The sequence below is a fragment of the Nylanderia fulva genome, unplaced genomic scaffold, assembly GCF_048542155.1.
Source record: "Nylanderia fulva isolate GAGA-0341 unplaced genomic scaffold, ASM4854215v1 Scaffold133, whole genome shotgun sequence".
NCBI classification, from domain to species: Eukaryota; Metazoa; Arthropoda; class Insecta; order Hymenoptera; family Formicidae; genus Nylanderia; species Nylanderia fulva.
The window spans coordinates 153198-167671 of record NW_028189548.1 but is presented as its reverse complement, the minus strand read 5'-3'; the positions used below and the strand labels follow the sequence as shown (position 1 = coordinate 167671).

At 33.1% G+C, this 14474-nt stretch overlaps 1 protein-coding gene across 3 annotated transcripts in view; it reads left to right on the top strand.

Moving 5' to 3' along the window:
* The window catches only part of Mob2 (MOB kinase activator 2), a 40670-nt gene that overhangs the window by 24720 nt on the left and 1476 nt on the right, over positions 1 to 14474 (top strand). For 2 of the 3 annotated variants that reach the window (XM_085479931.1, XM_085479930.1), the window contains 4 exons: positions 5270 to 6124; positions 10194 to 10448; positions 11359 to 11483; positions 12814 to 13041. In XM_085479931.1, the coding sequence (XP_085336057.1) occupies positions 5856 to 6124; positions 10194 to 10448; positions 11359 to 11483; positions 12814 to 13041 (877 nt within the window). In that variant the 5' untranslated portion in view covers positions 5270 to 5855. The remainder of the gene's footprint in view (positions 1 to 5269; positions 6125 to 10193; positions 10449 to 11358; positions 11484 to 12813; positions 13042 to 14474) is intronic. The other variant, XM_029316277.2, reaches the window with a different exon arrangement.

Here is a 14474-nt window from a genome sequence, read left to right as displayed (position 1 = left end):
TGGAAAGAGGGAGAGAAACCTTTGTGGCACTCTCCGATCGTTATTTCGGAAACAAGACGTGTCCAAAATAATTCGTTTCTGCGATAGGGATTGTGTTCATTCGATTGATCGCTGCTCACTCCATAAATAACTCATTCATTGACGAAGACGAGCTTTCAATCAAGCTTATAATTGCAGGGGCTATGATTTACTTTAAATACGCGGGTTTAAAATAAATTCTAGATTATATATTTTTAAAATAGGTCTTATATACGCGTTCAACAGACTTGGCAGATTGGATTATAAATTCCTCGAGTATGTTACATAGTAAATTACATGAAAATCTTGGAATGCATCAGCTTGTACATAAGTCTATGCAGTGTTTCAATAGTATTTTCTATCCTCATATTACGATTTCTTATAATTTTTTTTATTTTAACACATGACTCAATAAATTTTTTTATTTTAATCGTGACGTTTATGAATGTGTTAAATGTAATACATATTTCTGCTTTGAATCATGGATAGCTCTAAATATAAAACTATTCTAAACTCGTGACAAAGACTTTATTTTATCTTTATGTTTCATATTGAACATTCCGTGCATGTTATATGATTTATAGTCCTTTTTCATAAAATCATTGAAATTTACGTCAGTATTTCTGAGGTCATGCTAATTCCTACCACGTCCGACTTTAGGAAAGTTGGATTCGACGGAGATCAACGCGCCCATACCTCGTGGTCGTATTAATACTAGACAACATCACGGCGCACGAAACAACGTTGAAATAAATGCTTCACCGGGTAAAAACGTGCATGCGCATTTCGGTCTTGCGCACATAGTTGAATAATTAAACCGAATGGTCTGAAAGAGGCTTATATACGACGCAAAATGTACTAAAAATAATATGAGTTATTTAAATTAAATTGTTTGAACAAATTTTTATAAATTATATATATTGTGTATATACACACACACACACACACATATTATATTATGTCTCTAGGTTTCATCCCTTGAGCGTTTCCAATCATTGTCAAGGGGGTTGTTAATTAACAATTGGCGCGATATTATTTAACAGCACCATATTTAAGTTGGTTGACAACTGTCGAATCGAACGAATGTTTTCTCTGTCAATTGCCATTATTATTGTATTTCACGTTTCTTTATTGTTCTTGTGTTACTCATTAATTGTTGTTAAAGTTATTAGTTTATCAATTAAATACGCGTTGTTATTGGTTTCCGAGGCAAGTGCGTAGGTGAGTGACATGACTTCGATATATCGAAGTCTTGTGGACGTAATAATACATACAGGGTGTTCCGAAATTCGCGAATAACTTATTTGTGGGAGATTCCTAAGGTTACTTGGAGACGATTTTTCTCAGTAAAAATGTCAAGGTACCAATAATTTTTATGTAATATAAGCGATTGAAAGGATTTTTCGCAAACTAAGTCTTGTGGAAATAAAATATTAAACAAAACCATATTCTTCAATTAATTTTAAGTAGAGTTTACTTTAAGGCTTACTTTTTAGTTTTAATATAAGGCTTAGTTCCATAATGGCAAAAATTGGAAATATGTAAAAAATGATAGCCTCCTGTAACATTTTTGCTGAAGAGAAATTGTCTCCAATTGATCTCAAGAATCTGCTATCAAGTATTTCGCGAATTTTGGGACACTCTGTATATATATTTGCTTGCTCATATTTTTTTCGAATAAATAAGTACTTTATACATTTTACTATTATTTCTTATTTTTCAACATTAATTTCCTCTTGATAGTGAAAATACTGGAAAATACCAATGTTCCAATTAACGCGATATAGGAAGGGGTGTAACATCGCCTTTAATTCGCATTATACCCCGGCGCATTTCATTCCCGGACTCAGTGGCGACTCGGTGATTCGTCAGGGTGCGATCTCAAAATCTCAGGCAGTCGCATTCGCGTGCTCAACAGCGGCGCGTCGAGTAGCACAAGGATGTCCGATGATCCAAACTCCCACGAGAGAGAGAGAAAGAGAAGGAGAGTATATCTTCGGACGAATTCGTGAGATGTGCGAGAAACGCGTACATCTCGTCCGGATCTGACATCGCGATCTCGAGCGGCAAATTTGGAAAATTCAGATGATTTTATCCCCATTCACCCTTTATTTCAACATTTTTACGTTCGCGAGTGACGAATACATACAACCAGTGAAAGAACCAGCTTCTGCTCTCCTTCGTCTCGTTATTTGTCGTACACGATAATGTGGTAGTGATAATGATCTATGTGAGGCGCGATGCTACGTGATTCGATTAGGAGAAATACCGCAGCGTGATGCGGCAAGAAAAAAGAACTCTATGAAGGATGCTGCAATGATGTGCAAAGAAGCACACTTTACTTTTTTTTAAACACTGTTAATTTATGAGGAAAATATCCACGAATTTTTTAAATCTGCATACGATTCATAAATGAAAATCGACGAGCTTATTTCTCAAAACTTTTCTAAATCTATATATTTAAAATAATACGAAGTTATGGGAAGTTACACTTAACTTTTACATTTTTTTTACATGAATGAAACATATGGAAAGTTTTGTAATATTTTTAAGTCGATTGGGGAGGGAGGATTTTTAAGCTTATAAGATCGGAAGAAAATTATCGACTGTTTCTCGATATCATCAAAAGTTCCGCAGCATATTCCATAACGAGCTTCTTGGAAAAGAATGATAATTATTAGGCAATTTTATTTATCTGACTGGATGCTTCTTACCGAGACGAAACAAAATTCGATTATCATCATTAAGTACAACCCGTGGAGAATGAACGAGTTATAATATGAAGGGAAAGACAAAAATTGCTCGAGTGTTGGAGATTAAATAAATCAATATTACGTTGATGGAAAATGAATGAGAGTAGGAAATAAAAAGATAAGAATTTATTGAAGCGACCGGAGAGGTTGAATAGGTTGATGCGTATATTTTTGCCTGAAATCTCTCGTGAATTTTTGAACGAGACGTTTTGGATACGGGTTCACGTGTCTAGGGAAAACGAGAAAAGAGGGTAATTCCTTATTTATTCGCCTAGTCCTAGGGGGATTCTCTTATTTACTCGCTTAGTCCTTCGGGGGATTCTCGGCCGAGTGGTCGCTTGTGACAAATTCTTTCTGTCAGAATCAAGGATGGAGTAGCAGAATCTAATCCTCAGCAGGATCCATTGCGAGATCTTCTTTTAGATTCCGTAAAGTTAAGGATTACATTTCTAAAATAGAAACATTAGCAGCATATTTCGTTCACTTTAAAATTACATGTATAAGATGTATAAATAACGTTAAGAGCATATAAACAAGAAAATATGTAGTGACATAATGGAGCGTCGAGTGACGCAGTGATAGAGTGATTGTCTCCTGAGAGGAAGATCCTAGGATCAAGTCCTGGTAATGCCCCGATTTTTTCTCTCTGTGTAATAATAATAATAATAATATATAATTTAATCAAATATTAACGAATATAAAAGTAAAGATAAATTGTAAATTTGGAGCATTGCTTTCCCTTGCAATTCTACTCTTATATTACTGGGTTGTACGCATTAAGTGCGATTTAAATGTTGGACGTGACCTTGTCCCGGTCACGATCAAGGGCGCATATGTCACGGCTTCGTGCAATTGGTCGAAATTGTTGTGGAGCTACTTGGCTCGAACTTTTCCTTCACTTTGCGATGCAGTGACATTCGAATTTACGCTCTGTTGACTAACCGGGTTAATAACGCACACGCGCTGTGTTATCATCGTAATTCTCATTGCTATCAATTCTGCAATTACAATGTTTTTCATTTGTAATTATAAATTATTTATTTAATTTATGTGAATTATTATAAAATTATTTAACGATGTATGTATACTGAAGCTTTTATGGTTTTTATATTATATTTTCTATTTTTCATTTTTCTGAATATTTTTTTTGAAAGATTATTTTTTAAATCTTTTAAAAAATTATTTTTCTTAAAAGAAGAAAAAATAGTATGAACACATGATTTTAAGGTTCAAAAAAGCAGCGTGCATGTTTCATTTTACGCTATCTTACTTAATTTATGTAAAATTATTTCACATTTTACGTAATAAATTTTTTTCATTATATTAATCATTTACATGCGACATTCTAAGCTACATTTTGCCAATACAATTCTCTATAACTAAAAGTTATTAGTTGTCAACAAAAGGAAGCGCGTTTTTATCTCACGATATACAATTCACGAGTTTTCCAGAATATGATTCCAAGTATGCGAAAAAGTCAAATTAAGGTACTCGCTTTTATTTATGTTATGTTATATTTTTGTCACGAAACGATCATCAATTTTATCTCGACCGACCGAAATCGCTAATCTCTTGGTTCTTGACTATATTTTTCTTTATAGCATCATGGATGCACGTGTACGTGATAACCCAGTTTCTGAAAGACAGCCAAGCGACAAATTCGCGGCATCAGCTGGGGAAACGAGAAACCTGGCATCGCATCAGCGACGCATATTGCTCAAATTTTTGTAGCAAATCGAAGGAAAAAGAGAGAAAGAGAGAGAGGGAGAGTGAAAGAGTGTGAAAAAGGGGATTTAAAAATGCAATTTATCGACACTTTGATACTTGTAGATTTCCCAAGAGTGAATAAATTTGTATATATGTACAGATTATACAGGATATAACTAAAAAAAAACACATAAAGCACACAAGATTCTGATTCAGATTCTGTGGCCAATTTAAAGACTATTTTTTCTCAGCCTTAAAATTCTAAAAATAAACTTTACCTGAAATCAACTGAAGAATGTAGTTTTGTTAATATTTGAATTCCACAGTGTTTAGTTTGCTCTTCTTTTCCGTTTTTTACAACTAGAAAATTATTTTCGCTCAGGAAAAATCGTTTCCAAATTGGTTAGAAAATTCGGTGATGTGCTTCATATATGTTTTTTTAGTTACGCCTTGTATATCTGCTGCAATCGATCTAAATAAAAGTTGAAAATGATCAGTAGTAGCAACACAGCTGTGACCTCTTAAAATATTATAACGATGCTCCATTTATGTTACAACATTGATTTGTAACTTTATTATTATCGAACGCGAACGCACATTTGTGAATTTTGCTCCAGATCGACGAAGACCGATCTTTCGCGCTCGTTCTTCGTAAACGAGATCGATTGTCTTCCAAGGATTGTCTTCCAAGGAGTGTCTTCCGCGTCGTCTTCCCTCGAGCTACTTCTTCTCGAAACTGATTAGACTGAACATCATCATTATCATTGTGCTATTTATACGTGAATTCTCAGACTTCAGTGAGACGAACCGACCAGTGAACTGGAAAATAAGTTCAGTCGAGCTGCTTTCAAAGTCGAAGGAGTCATCATCCCTAGGAACCACGAACATTCAAAAGAATCTTATTAGAAAAGTCAGGATTTCAGAAAGGACTGGAGAAAAAGATTGTTATTCCTAGGAAAATCAAAATCTTTGTGAACCGAGTGTATCCACAGTTTGAAATGCACATATATTAAGGATAAGTAAGTCTTTTTAGAAAAGGAAAGAAAAATAAAAATCCATCCAAGAAGAAACATAGAACCAACAAAGGTCGCTTCAATTCCCGAATTAAAAATCACAAGAGATCTTTTCTTCTCTTCAAAACATCGTTGGAACATTCCGTCCTCGAAGAAGAGCTACGACTTTCCTGCGTCCTCATATCTCCCTCGATATTGGGAAGGAGCCGGGACAAGAAGCGTCCCGGGGGTGCGTGCTGGCCAGAGAGTTCAATGCCAATCGAACAAGATTTGGTGCCTACCTAGTGTGCGTGAGCGGATCCTCGGGCACGAGGGCGGCGCGCCGAGGAGGTCGTCCTCGACCACGACGATCACGACGACGACGATGATGATGCTGCGCTCGCCGGCGCGCGGCGCTGCCGTCACCGTCCTGAGAGAGCCCTCCGCCTCTTCTTCCGCTTCTGCCGCGGTGGCGGCAGCGGCGGCGGCCGCTGTCGCGTCTTCGGCCACCACCGTCTCGGCGCCGCCGACGCCGGTGCACCACGGCAGCGGTGCCGGCGCCGGGGCCGGTAGCTCAAGCAGCGCCTCCTCCTCGCGCCTCTCCCTGCTCGACACCTGCCACAGGAAGATCAGGCTCTTCGGCGAGCTAGTCGCGTGAGTTCTTCACCCCGCAAACTCGCGGATCGCGTAGATATGTACATGCTGGATGATTCGTTTTAATCTTATCTGGTGAATACTTGGAAAATATATATGAAATTTTGTATAAAAAAAAAGACGTGCTAATTGCAAATTATAGATACTTTTTCTTAAAGACAACTGTGTCTTTTTTTTTTTTACATCAATTGATTGATTTCTCTCATAATTTTGTGTATAAAAGTATCGAGAGATTTATCGAAAAATAAATATTTTATGGGATATTTCATAGTTTATGTAAAATTAGGGCAAATTGAAGTATAAAATATCTCGTAAACTATTTCCATTTGAGCATAAAAAAATGCATTAATTTTCAAATGACTTTGAACAATCATCTTAAAATTCAAGATTGTCAACTTTTTCTCCCTCAAAATTAAACGACGATTTATTCGAAATATTGTTTTCTAAAAAACAATATTTTATATTTTTTTGAAAGGGACATAATATCGTGGTCTAGAATAGCCTTTGCGTGGCATTTTTCAAGGTTATTTAAAGGTTAAATTTTCATAAATCGATTCCTTGTAATATTTAGCAGACAAAGTTATAAGGATAAACTGACCGAAAAAGTGAATAGTTTGAGAGATATTTCATACTCTGATTTAATTTTTAAAAAACTAGATTGTCCTTCAAACGATCTTGAAAAGACGCCATGATGTTTTCTTCGAAATTCTACAACTTTTGCCTCATACGATTTTTTCTAAAATCCCGTAATTTTCAAATATTTGTCTGTCAAGATTAAAATGGATCACCCTGTATATATACAGGGTAGGCCATTTTAATCTTTCCACTGAAATTTCTCAAAATCCAAAAATTTAAGACAAAAATGTTTCAGATAAAAGTTGTATGGTTTCAAGGGGGACATGAGATGGTGTCATTGATTTGACCTTGAATAGCCATTTGAAGGTTACGTGAAGGTCAACTTCAATTTCTTAAATGGAACACTATATTTTTTCTTGCATACTTTTGTAGCTGACTTCGAGATCTTTCCAAAACACTACAATAAAATATTTTTTCATGAAGTATTTTTCGAGTTATTAAGGCTGCAAATTTGCAGTATTTTGACATAAAATACAAAATATCTTGGGAAATATTCATTTTTCGATTATCATACCTTAATACTTTTATGCACAGAATAATGAGACGAATCAATTGGTGTAAAGAAAACACATAGTTGTCTTAAAGAAAAATTATCTAACTGCTTATTGCAATATATATTATAAAAATATTTTATTGTAGTGTTTTGGAAAGATCTCGAAGTCAGCTACAAAAGTATGCAAGAAAAAATATAGTGTTCCATTTAAGAAATTGAAGTTGACCTTCACGTAACCTTCAAATGGCTATTCAAGGTCAAATCAATGACACCATCTCATGTCCCCCTTGAAACCATACAACTTTTATCTGAAACATTTTTGTCTTAAATTTTTGGATTTTGAGAAATTTTAGTGGAAAGATTAAAATGGCCTACCCTGTATATATACAGGGTGTCCGGTAACTAACGGACCAATGATTAAGGGCGGATTCTCTGGCCAATTTGGAGACAATTTTTCCTTAGCAAAAATGTTGAGAAGTCAATAATTTTCGAGTTATAAGCGATTGAAAAAATGGGTTTTTTGAAAACTAAACGTTTTGGAGTTAAAAGTCTAACATAATTACAGTCTTCAGTTAATTTCAGGTAGAGTTTACTATAATAAAATTTTAATTTGAGGCTTAGTTATAAAGATACATAATGACAAATATTGGAAAGTTGTAAAAAATGATGACCTTTTTCGACATTTTTGCTGAGGAAAAATCATTCCCAAATTGACCAAAGAATCCACTTGTAATTGTTGGTCCGTTAGTTACCGGACACCCTGTATATATATGTATGTATGTGTGTGCGTGCGAGTATGCATGAAATTGATACGGTGTAATTAAATTTCACATCTTGTCGCATTCGAAGTAAGAAGTGAAAATGAGGAAAAATTGGGAAAAATTGAATATATCCGTGGTACATTATAAGCGTTATAAATGATGTTATTAATATACGGAAATGTGATTAGACATATGTATATATGTACACAGGAGGATATATACGTATACCGGCTGATGACAATTATGCCAATGTCTTTTTTTTTCTTATGCCGAAGCTGATGCAGCTTCTTTCCAGGAGCATGTGCTTTCTAGAGAGTGATTAAAGCGCTTTGGACCGTGTAGACGTGGCTGAACATATGATGCTGCTGATCGTTATTGCATGTAATTGCATTTTTCACTGGCAGGAAGCTGGATGTGGCTGCTGCGTATATTAATTGTATACCCACAAGCTCGAAAATATACACAGAATATACTCGGAACCAATATTATATTTAGTTCTCACTTACAAACGAAGATTAATTAACGCGTTCACCTTAATTGGGACTATCTATGTTTCTGAATATTATTAAGTTTCTTTTTATGTTCTATTTTTAAATATAAATTAAAATTAAAATATTTATCAATATAAATTTAAAATATATAATTAATATAAATTTAAAATATATAATTAATATAAATTTAAATATAAAGTTACTTTTCTAATTAATTTATGTGAAAAGAAATTTATGATTAAAATTATATATGCGGTACAATAGAATGAGAATATTCTCCGTTATAAATATGTAAAATGTAGAGCTTCATATACGACGTTATTAATATTACAGTAGTGTATTGCTGCAATTTGATTTTTATTGTTATTTTCCGTTTTTCGCTAAAATGTAGCGCCATTATTATTATTTCATATCATTAATAAAGGATTTTCTATATAATTAAACGATATTGAAAACGTTCTTTTGTTTACGCAAAAAAAATCAGTTTGATTTGCTTTTCGTTGAACTCGTGACGTGAGAAATACAATGGCTCATGGCTTCCCTGATAGATTAAAGACAAATTGAATAGAGAATCGGGAAGCGTCGAGAGGATAATTGTACAAATCCGATAATTCGCTAATCTGATTAATGAACTCGCGCTACTCGATTAAAGACAAAACCCTCCACCATTCAATTACTATTCCGGTCAATCTGGAGACCGCAAATTAGCACGCACCTGTGAAATCGACAATCGCAGAGAAGAATTCGTGAGAATTGTAAAAGATTTCAGGGTTCACTTTCATTTTTCGACGATTTTTCGGGAATTTGTTTTCGACGATGAGAAAAAAATATTAGACTATATAGCATCTCAAAGCCACTAAACTATGATTTATATATTATTATAATATGTATATATTTATTAAAAATAATTATTTATATATAATATACAGAGTGTTCTCTACCGAATCACTGATTAATGGCAGATTTCTGAGATACCATCATTTTTTGCATATTCCCAACTTTTGCCATCATGTACCTTTTGTAACTAAGTCTTAAATAAAAAATTCTGTTAAAGTAAATTCTATCTGAAATTAACTGAAGAATGCGGTTTTGTTTCCACAAGGCTTAGTTTGCAAAAAACGCTTTATTTTCAATCGCTTAACTCGAAAATCATATTGGTGTCTCGACACTTTTACCGAGGAAAAGTCCTCTCCAAATAATCCCAGGAATCTTTCATTAACAAGTGATTCGTTAGGGACATCCTGTATAATATGTATATATTATAATATATTTTTTTAATATTATTGGCACATATTTTTAGTCTTAATCTTAATCTTAGATTATTTTCATTGTAATTCATTAATACCTTGTAATAAAACTGCATCTTCTCATTCCTTTGGCAAATTTATTGTTAGAATAATAAAGTTCTATGGAGAAAATTGATTCTCTTACTCTCTTTTTCTCTCTCTGACATCGTTCATAATAATTGATCAATTTGGTTTCGGACAGTGCGCATTAATCTCACACGCGAAGCTGCGCTGTATCACATTGATATACATACATATATATATATATATATATATATATATATATATATATATATTTATGATTTTGCTTGATTGGCTTGAACGTAATTAAAAATCTCGTTCTGCAAAAAAGAACCTGCGGCTGATTCGCTAACCACGCAAATGTCCTCCTTCGTTTTGCAGAAAAGCCAGACGAAAGGAGAAGGATGCGGGAGCCACGGAGGATCCTAAACTGTACCTCGAGGAGGCCGCTCTCGAGAGGCAATTGCCGGAGCTGGACCTGAGGATGCTCGTGGATTTACCGCCCGGTCTGGACTACAACGAGTGGCTGGCGTCGCACACCCTCGCACTGTTCGACCACATTAATCTCGTATACGGCACGATATCAGAGTTCTGCACCATGACGGGCTGTCCCGATATGACCGGTCCCGGCTTAAGGTATAAGCTCTTTTTATAAATCGAGTGTTACTTTTAAAAAATAGAATGACCTTTAAATGGCCTTGAAAAATGTTATAAGGTCATTTCTAGATCATGATATGTCTCCCTCGAAATCTTACAACTTTTGCTTGATATAAAAAAATTGAATGACCTTGAAAAAATGTTACAAGGTCAATTCTAGGTCATGATATGATGTCCTCTTCGAAATCCTACAACATTTGCTTAATTGTATATAAAAAAATAGAATAACCTTTAAATGACTTTGAAATACGTTACAAGGTCAATTTTAGGTCATGATATTATGTTCCTGTCGAAATCCTACAACTTTTGCTTGATTGGATTTTTTTCTAAGATCTCAATTTCCAGATATTTGTCTGTCAAGATTAAAATGAATCACTTTGTATAAAGTAATATATATTTGAGAGAGAATTATATTTTATACTATAAAATGTAAAAATATACTGATAAATTGCGTATATAAAATCTTGTGATTTCCATATATTTGTTAAAATTAAATAAATCAATCTGTAAATCAAGAATATTATTTTTTCCATATTTTGTATTAAAGTTTTTTACATTTTAAATTTCATTGCAAAAATGGAGAGAAAAATTAATAAAGAATATAATGGGAAATCTGAAATCTCGAAAATTTATTTTCAATTCTTTCGATTTATCGTTAAACCGAGCGTTTTTATCACAGTACAAGTGTAATATAACTGCTAAATATACCATCATACTGTCATTATATTTTTAATAGAGAATCAAAAGCTTTTATCGAAATTTTCCAGGTTTGATGTACAAATTATTTGTCGATCGCTTTTGCTCATTATTCGCTTTTGCGCTCCGTTAATGTTTTGCATTTGAAATGATGATCGAACGATTGACGCAACATTGCTTTATCATATTCCAGAACGTATCTATGGTTCGATGAAAAGGGGAAAAAAACGAGGGTGGCCGCACCACAATATATAGATTACGTTATGACATTTACGCAACGCACCGTTAGCGACGAAACTATATTTCCGACAAAATACGGTGAGTCTCTCATTCAATTACTTTTATATTTCAATTCGTTAAAAACCTGCCAAAATAAAAATATTAATAATTTTTTTAAATTAATTAATTAATATATAATTAATAAACGTTCGTTTTTTTAATAACACTTTGGTATTATCATAAAAATTTATCGATTATACACTGATCAACAAAACAAATTTTTTGGATGTTTGAGCGAATTTAAGGTATTTCAGGGATACTGAATCCAAAAATGACAACAGTTCAGCCGAATTGGCTCTAGTTTTTGAGACAATGGATACTCAATTTACGATTTTACCCCAATATGATCTATAATTATTGACATATGTAGCAGTTTAGTCTGTCTTTTTATTCTTTAACATTGTTTTTATCAATGTGATCCTAATAACCTATATAAGAGAAAATCGTATAAACAATATTTTTCTATGCATTAATTGTGATTATCTGAATCAGCTGACTTTGTTTTTATATTATTTTACTGAATACATAAAGCCACTAGGTGTTTCATATATATACTTTTGTAAAATTTGGGGCTACGCCTGACCATTACATTTTTTGCATTTTTTATGTTTTTCACGGAACCATTATCTCAAAAATTAGAGCCATCTAGGAAAATCATATTCGGAATTAGTGTCATAAAGTTACCCTAAAACTGGTTTATAATTGACAATAAAATCAGTGTTAATCAGTATTATTTGTCTGATTTATTTTTGTATGTTATTGTATACAGGGTGTAACTAAAAATACATATATAGAGCACACTATCAGATTCTATGGCTAATTTAGAAACGATTTTTTCTCAGCGAAAATGTTAAAGAAGGCCATCACTTTTTGCATGTTTCTAATTTTTGCCATCTTGTATCTTTTGTAACTAAGCTTTAAATTAAAATTCTATTATGTAGTTTTATTAATATTTTAACTCTACAAATCAATCATTAATAACTTGAAAATTATTAATGCCTCGACATTTTTACTGAGGAAAAACCGTCTCCAAATTGGACAGAATTGGAATTTGAATTTGAATTTTTGTCATCTTGTATCTCTTTTTATAACTAAATCTAAAATTAAAACTCTATTAAAGTAAACTCTACCTGAAATTAACTGAAAAATGTAGTTTTATTAATATTTTTTAACTCTATAAATCAAATTGGTGTCTCGACATTTTTATTGAGGAAAAATTGTCTCCAAATTGGCCATAGAATTGGAATTTTATGGTACGCTCCATTTATTCAGTTACACCCAGTATATCATGTTCAAATGAATTAAGAACCAAGGAATGGATTGGTTGATCATTGCTGATTGTTGATTATGTTTTTTTTTCTTTTTTCAGCAAACGAATTCCCGAGCTCGTTCGAGTCGATAGTGCGTAAGATCCTGCGGCTACTGTACCACGTGGTGGCACACATCTACCACTGCCACTTCAGGGAGGTGGCGCTCTTGGGGTTGCACGCTCACCTCAATTGTGTGTTCGCCCACCTCACGCTCCTTAATCAACGCTTCAACCTTATAGATCCCAAGGAAACGGAGATCCTGGGGGACCTAGAGGCCGCCCTCTTGGGTAAGCTTTATATATGCCCGCCACCGCCGGTTGCCAACGATGCGGTATTGATCGATGCTGATTACGCAATGCCGCCGAGAGATCCGAGACCGAATTGCGCAACGGAATATTTCCTTTGACGATCGATATAGGGGTCGCGTATGTGTGTCTTGAGGAAACATTTCCCATTACAGGGTGTCTACTTCTTGAAAGGATCGAGAGAACCTAGCGATGTTGCCAAAGATCTTTTTTTTATCTTGAAAAATCCGGAACGGACTCGGGGAATTTTTCAAAAATTTTCTGTTTGATCATTTTATTTACTAGTATTTGACGTTAAAAAGTTAATGATTTAACTTAGCTTAGATAATTTAAAATGTATTAATTTTTAACTTCAACTAATTATTTTTGATCAAGTTATAAACGTATTTTTTTTTTAAATAAAACTTTTCTCGACCGTACTGGCAAATATTATTTATTAAATCACAACGTTTCGACCCTTCTTTGAGGAAAAATTGTCTCCAAATTGGCCATAGAATTGGAATTTTATGGTACGCTCCATTTATTCAGTTACACCCAGTATATCATGTTCAAATGAATTAAGAACCAAGGAATGGATTGGTTGATCATTGCTGATTGTTGATTATGTTTTTTTTTCTTTTTTCAGCAAACGAATTCCCGAGCTCGTTCGAGTCGTTTTCCTTATCAAGTAATTTGTGAAAATAAAAATAAAATTATAATTTTATTTTTATTTTTACAAATCACTTGATAGGGACCCCAAGAAACGTTGTGATTTAATAAATAATATTTGCCAGTACGGTCGAGAGAAGAGTTTTACTTTTTTAAATTCTGTCTGGCGATTCTCAAATATCTACGTTTGTATTTTTTTAAATTAAAGCATTATTAATCTTTATGTTCATTTGTCATCAATTGTAATTACTAAAAAATATATTTCTATATAAAAATCCAAATTTCTTTGTTATTTGTTATTATAAATTTTAAAAGCATTAACATACAAAATTCTAATTTGATATAAATAATATTTTAAAAAATTAACTTTTGATTTAACTTTAGTTAATTTAATTTTAACTTAACTTTACCTGAGTTAATTTTTTGTTCATGCAACTTTAAACTTAACTGAATTGATTTTATAAGCAACTAACCTTAACTTAACTTAGTTTAAAAAATCATTAACTTATCCAACCCTACTTAAGACCTAGCATTTAATAACTTAACAAACATATTTTTGCAGTATTTGAGTTTTTATTAAAATTTCATATAATTTTTTTATTGACAATCTTCTTTTAGTAAAGATCTTGTAAGTTTCATAGAAAATTGTTCAATTTTTAAATAATATTTAAATAAATTAATAGTTCTTGAGACGTTTCTAATAAATTATTTTTTGTTTCATATTTTTATTTTATATTTTTGCATATGTCTTTAGCATTTAAATATTG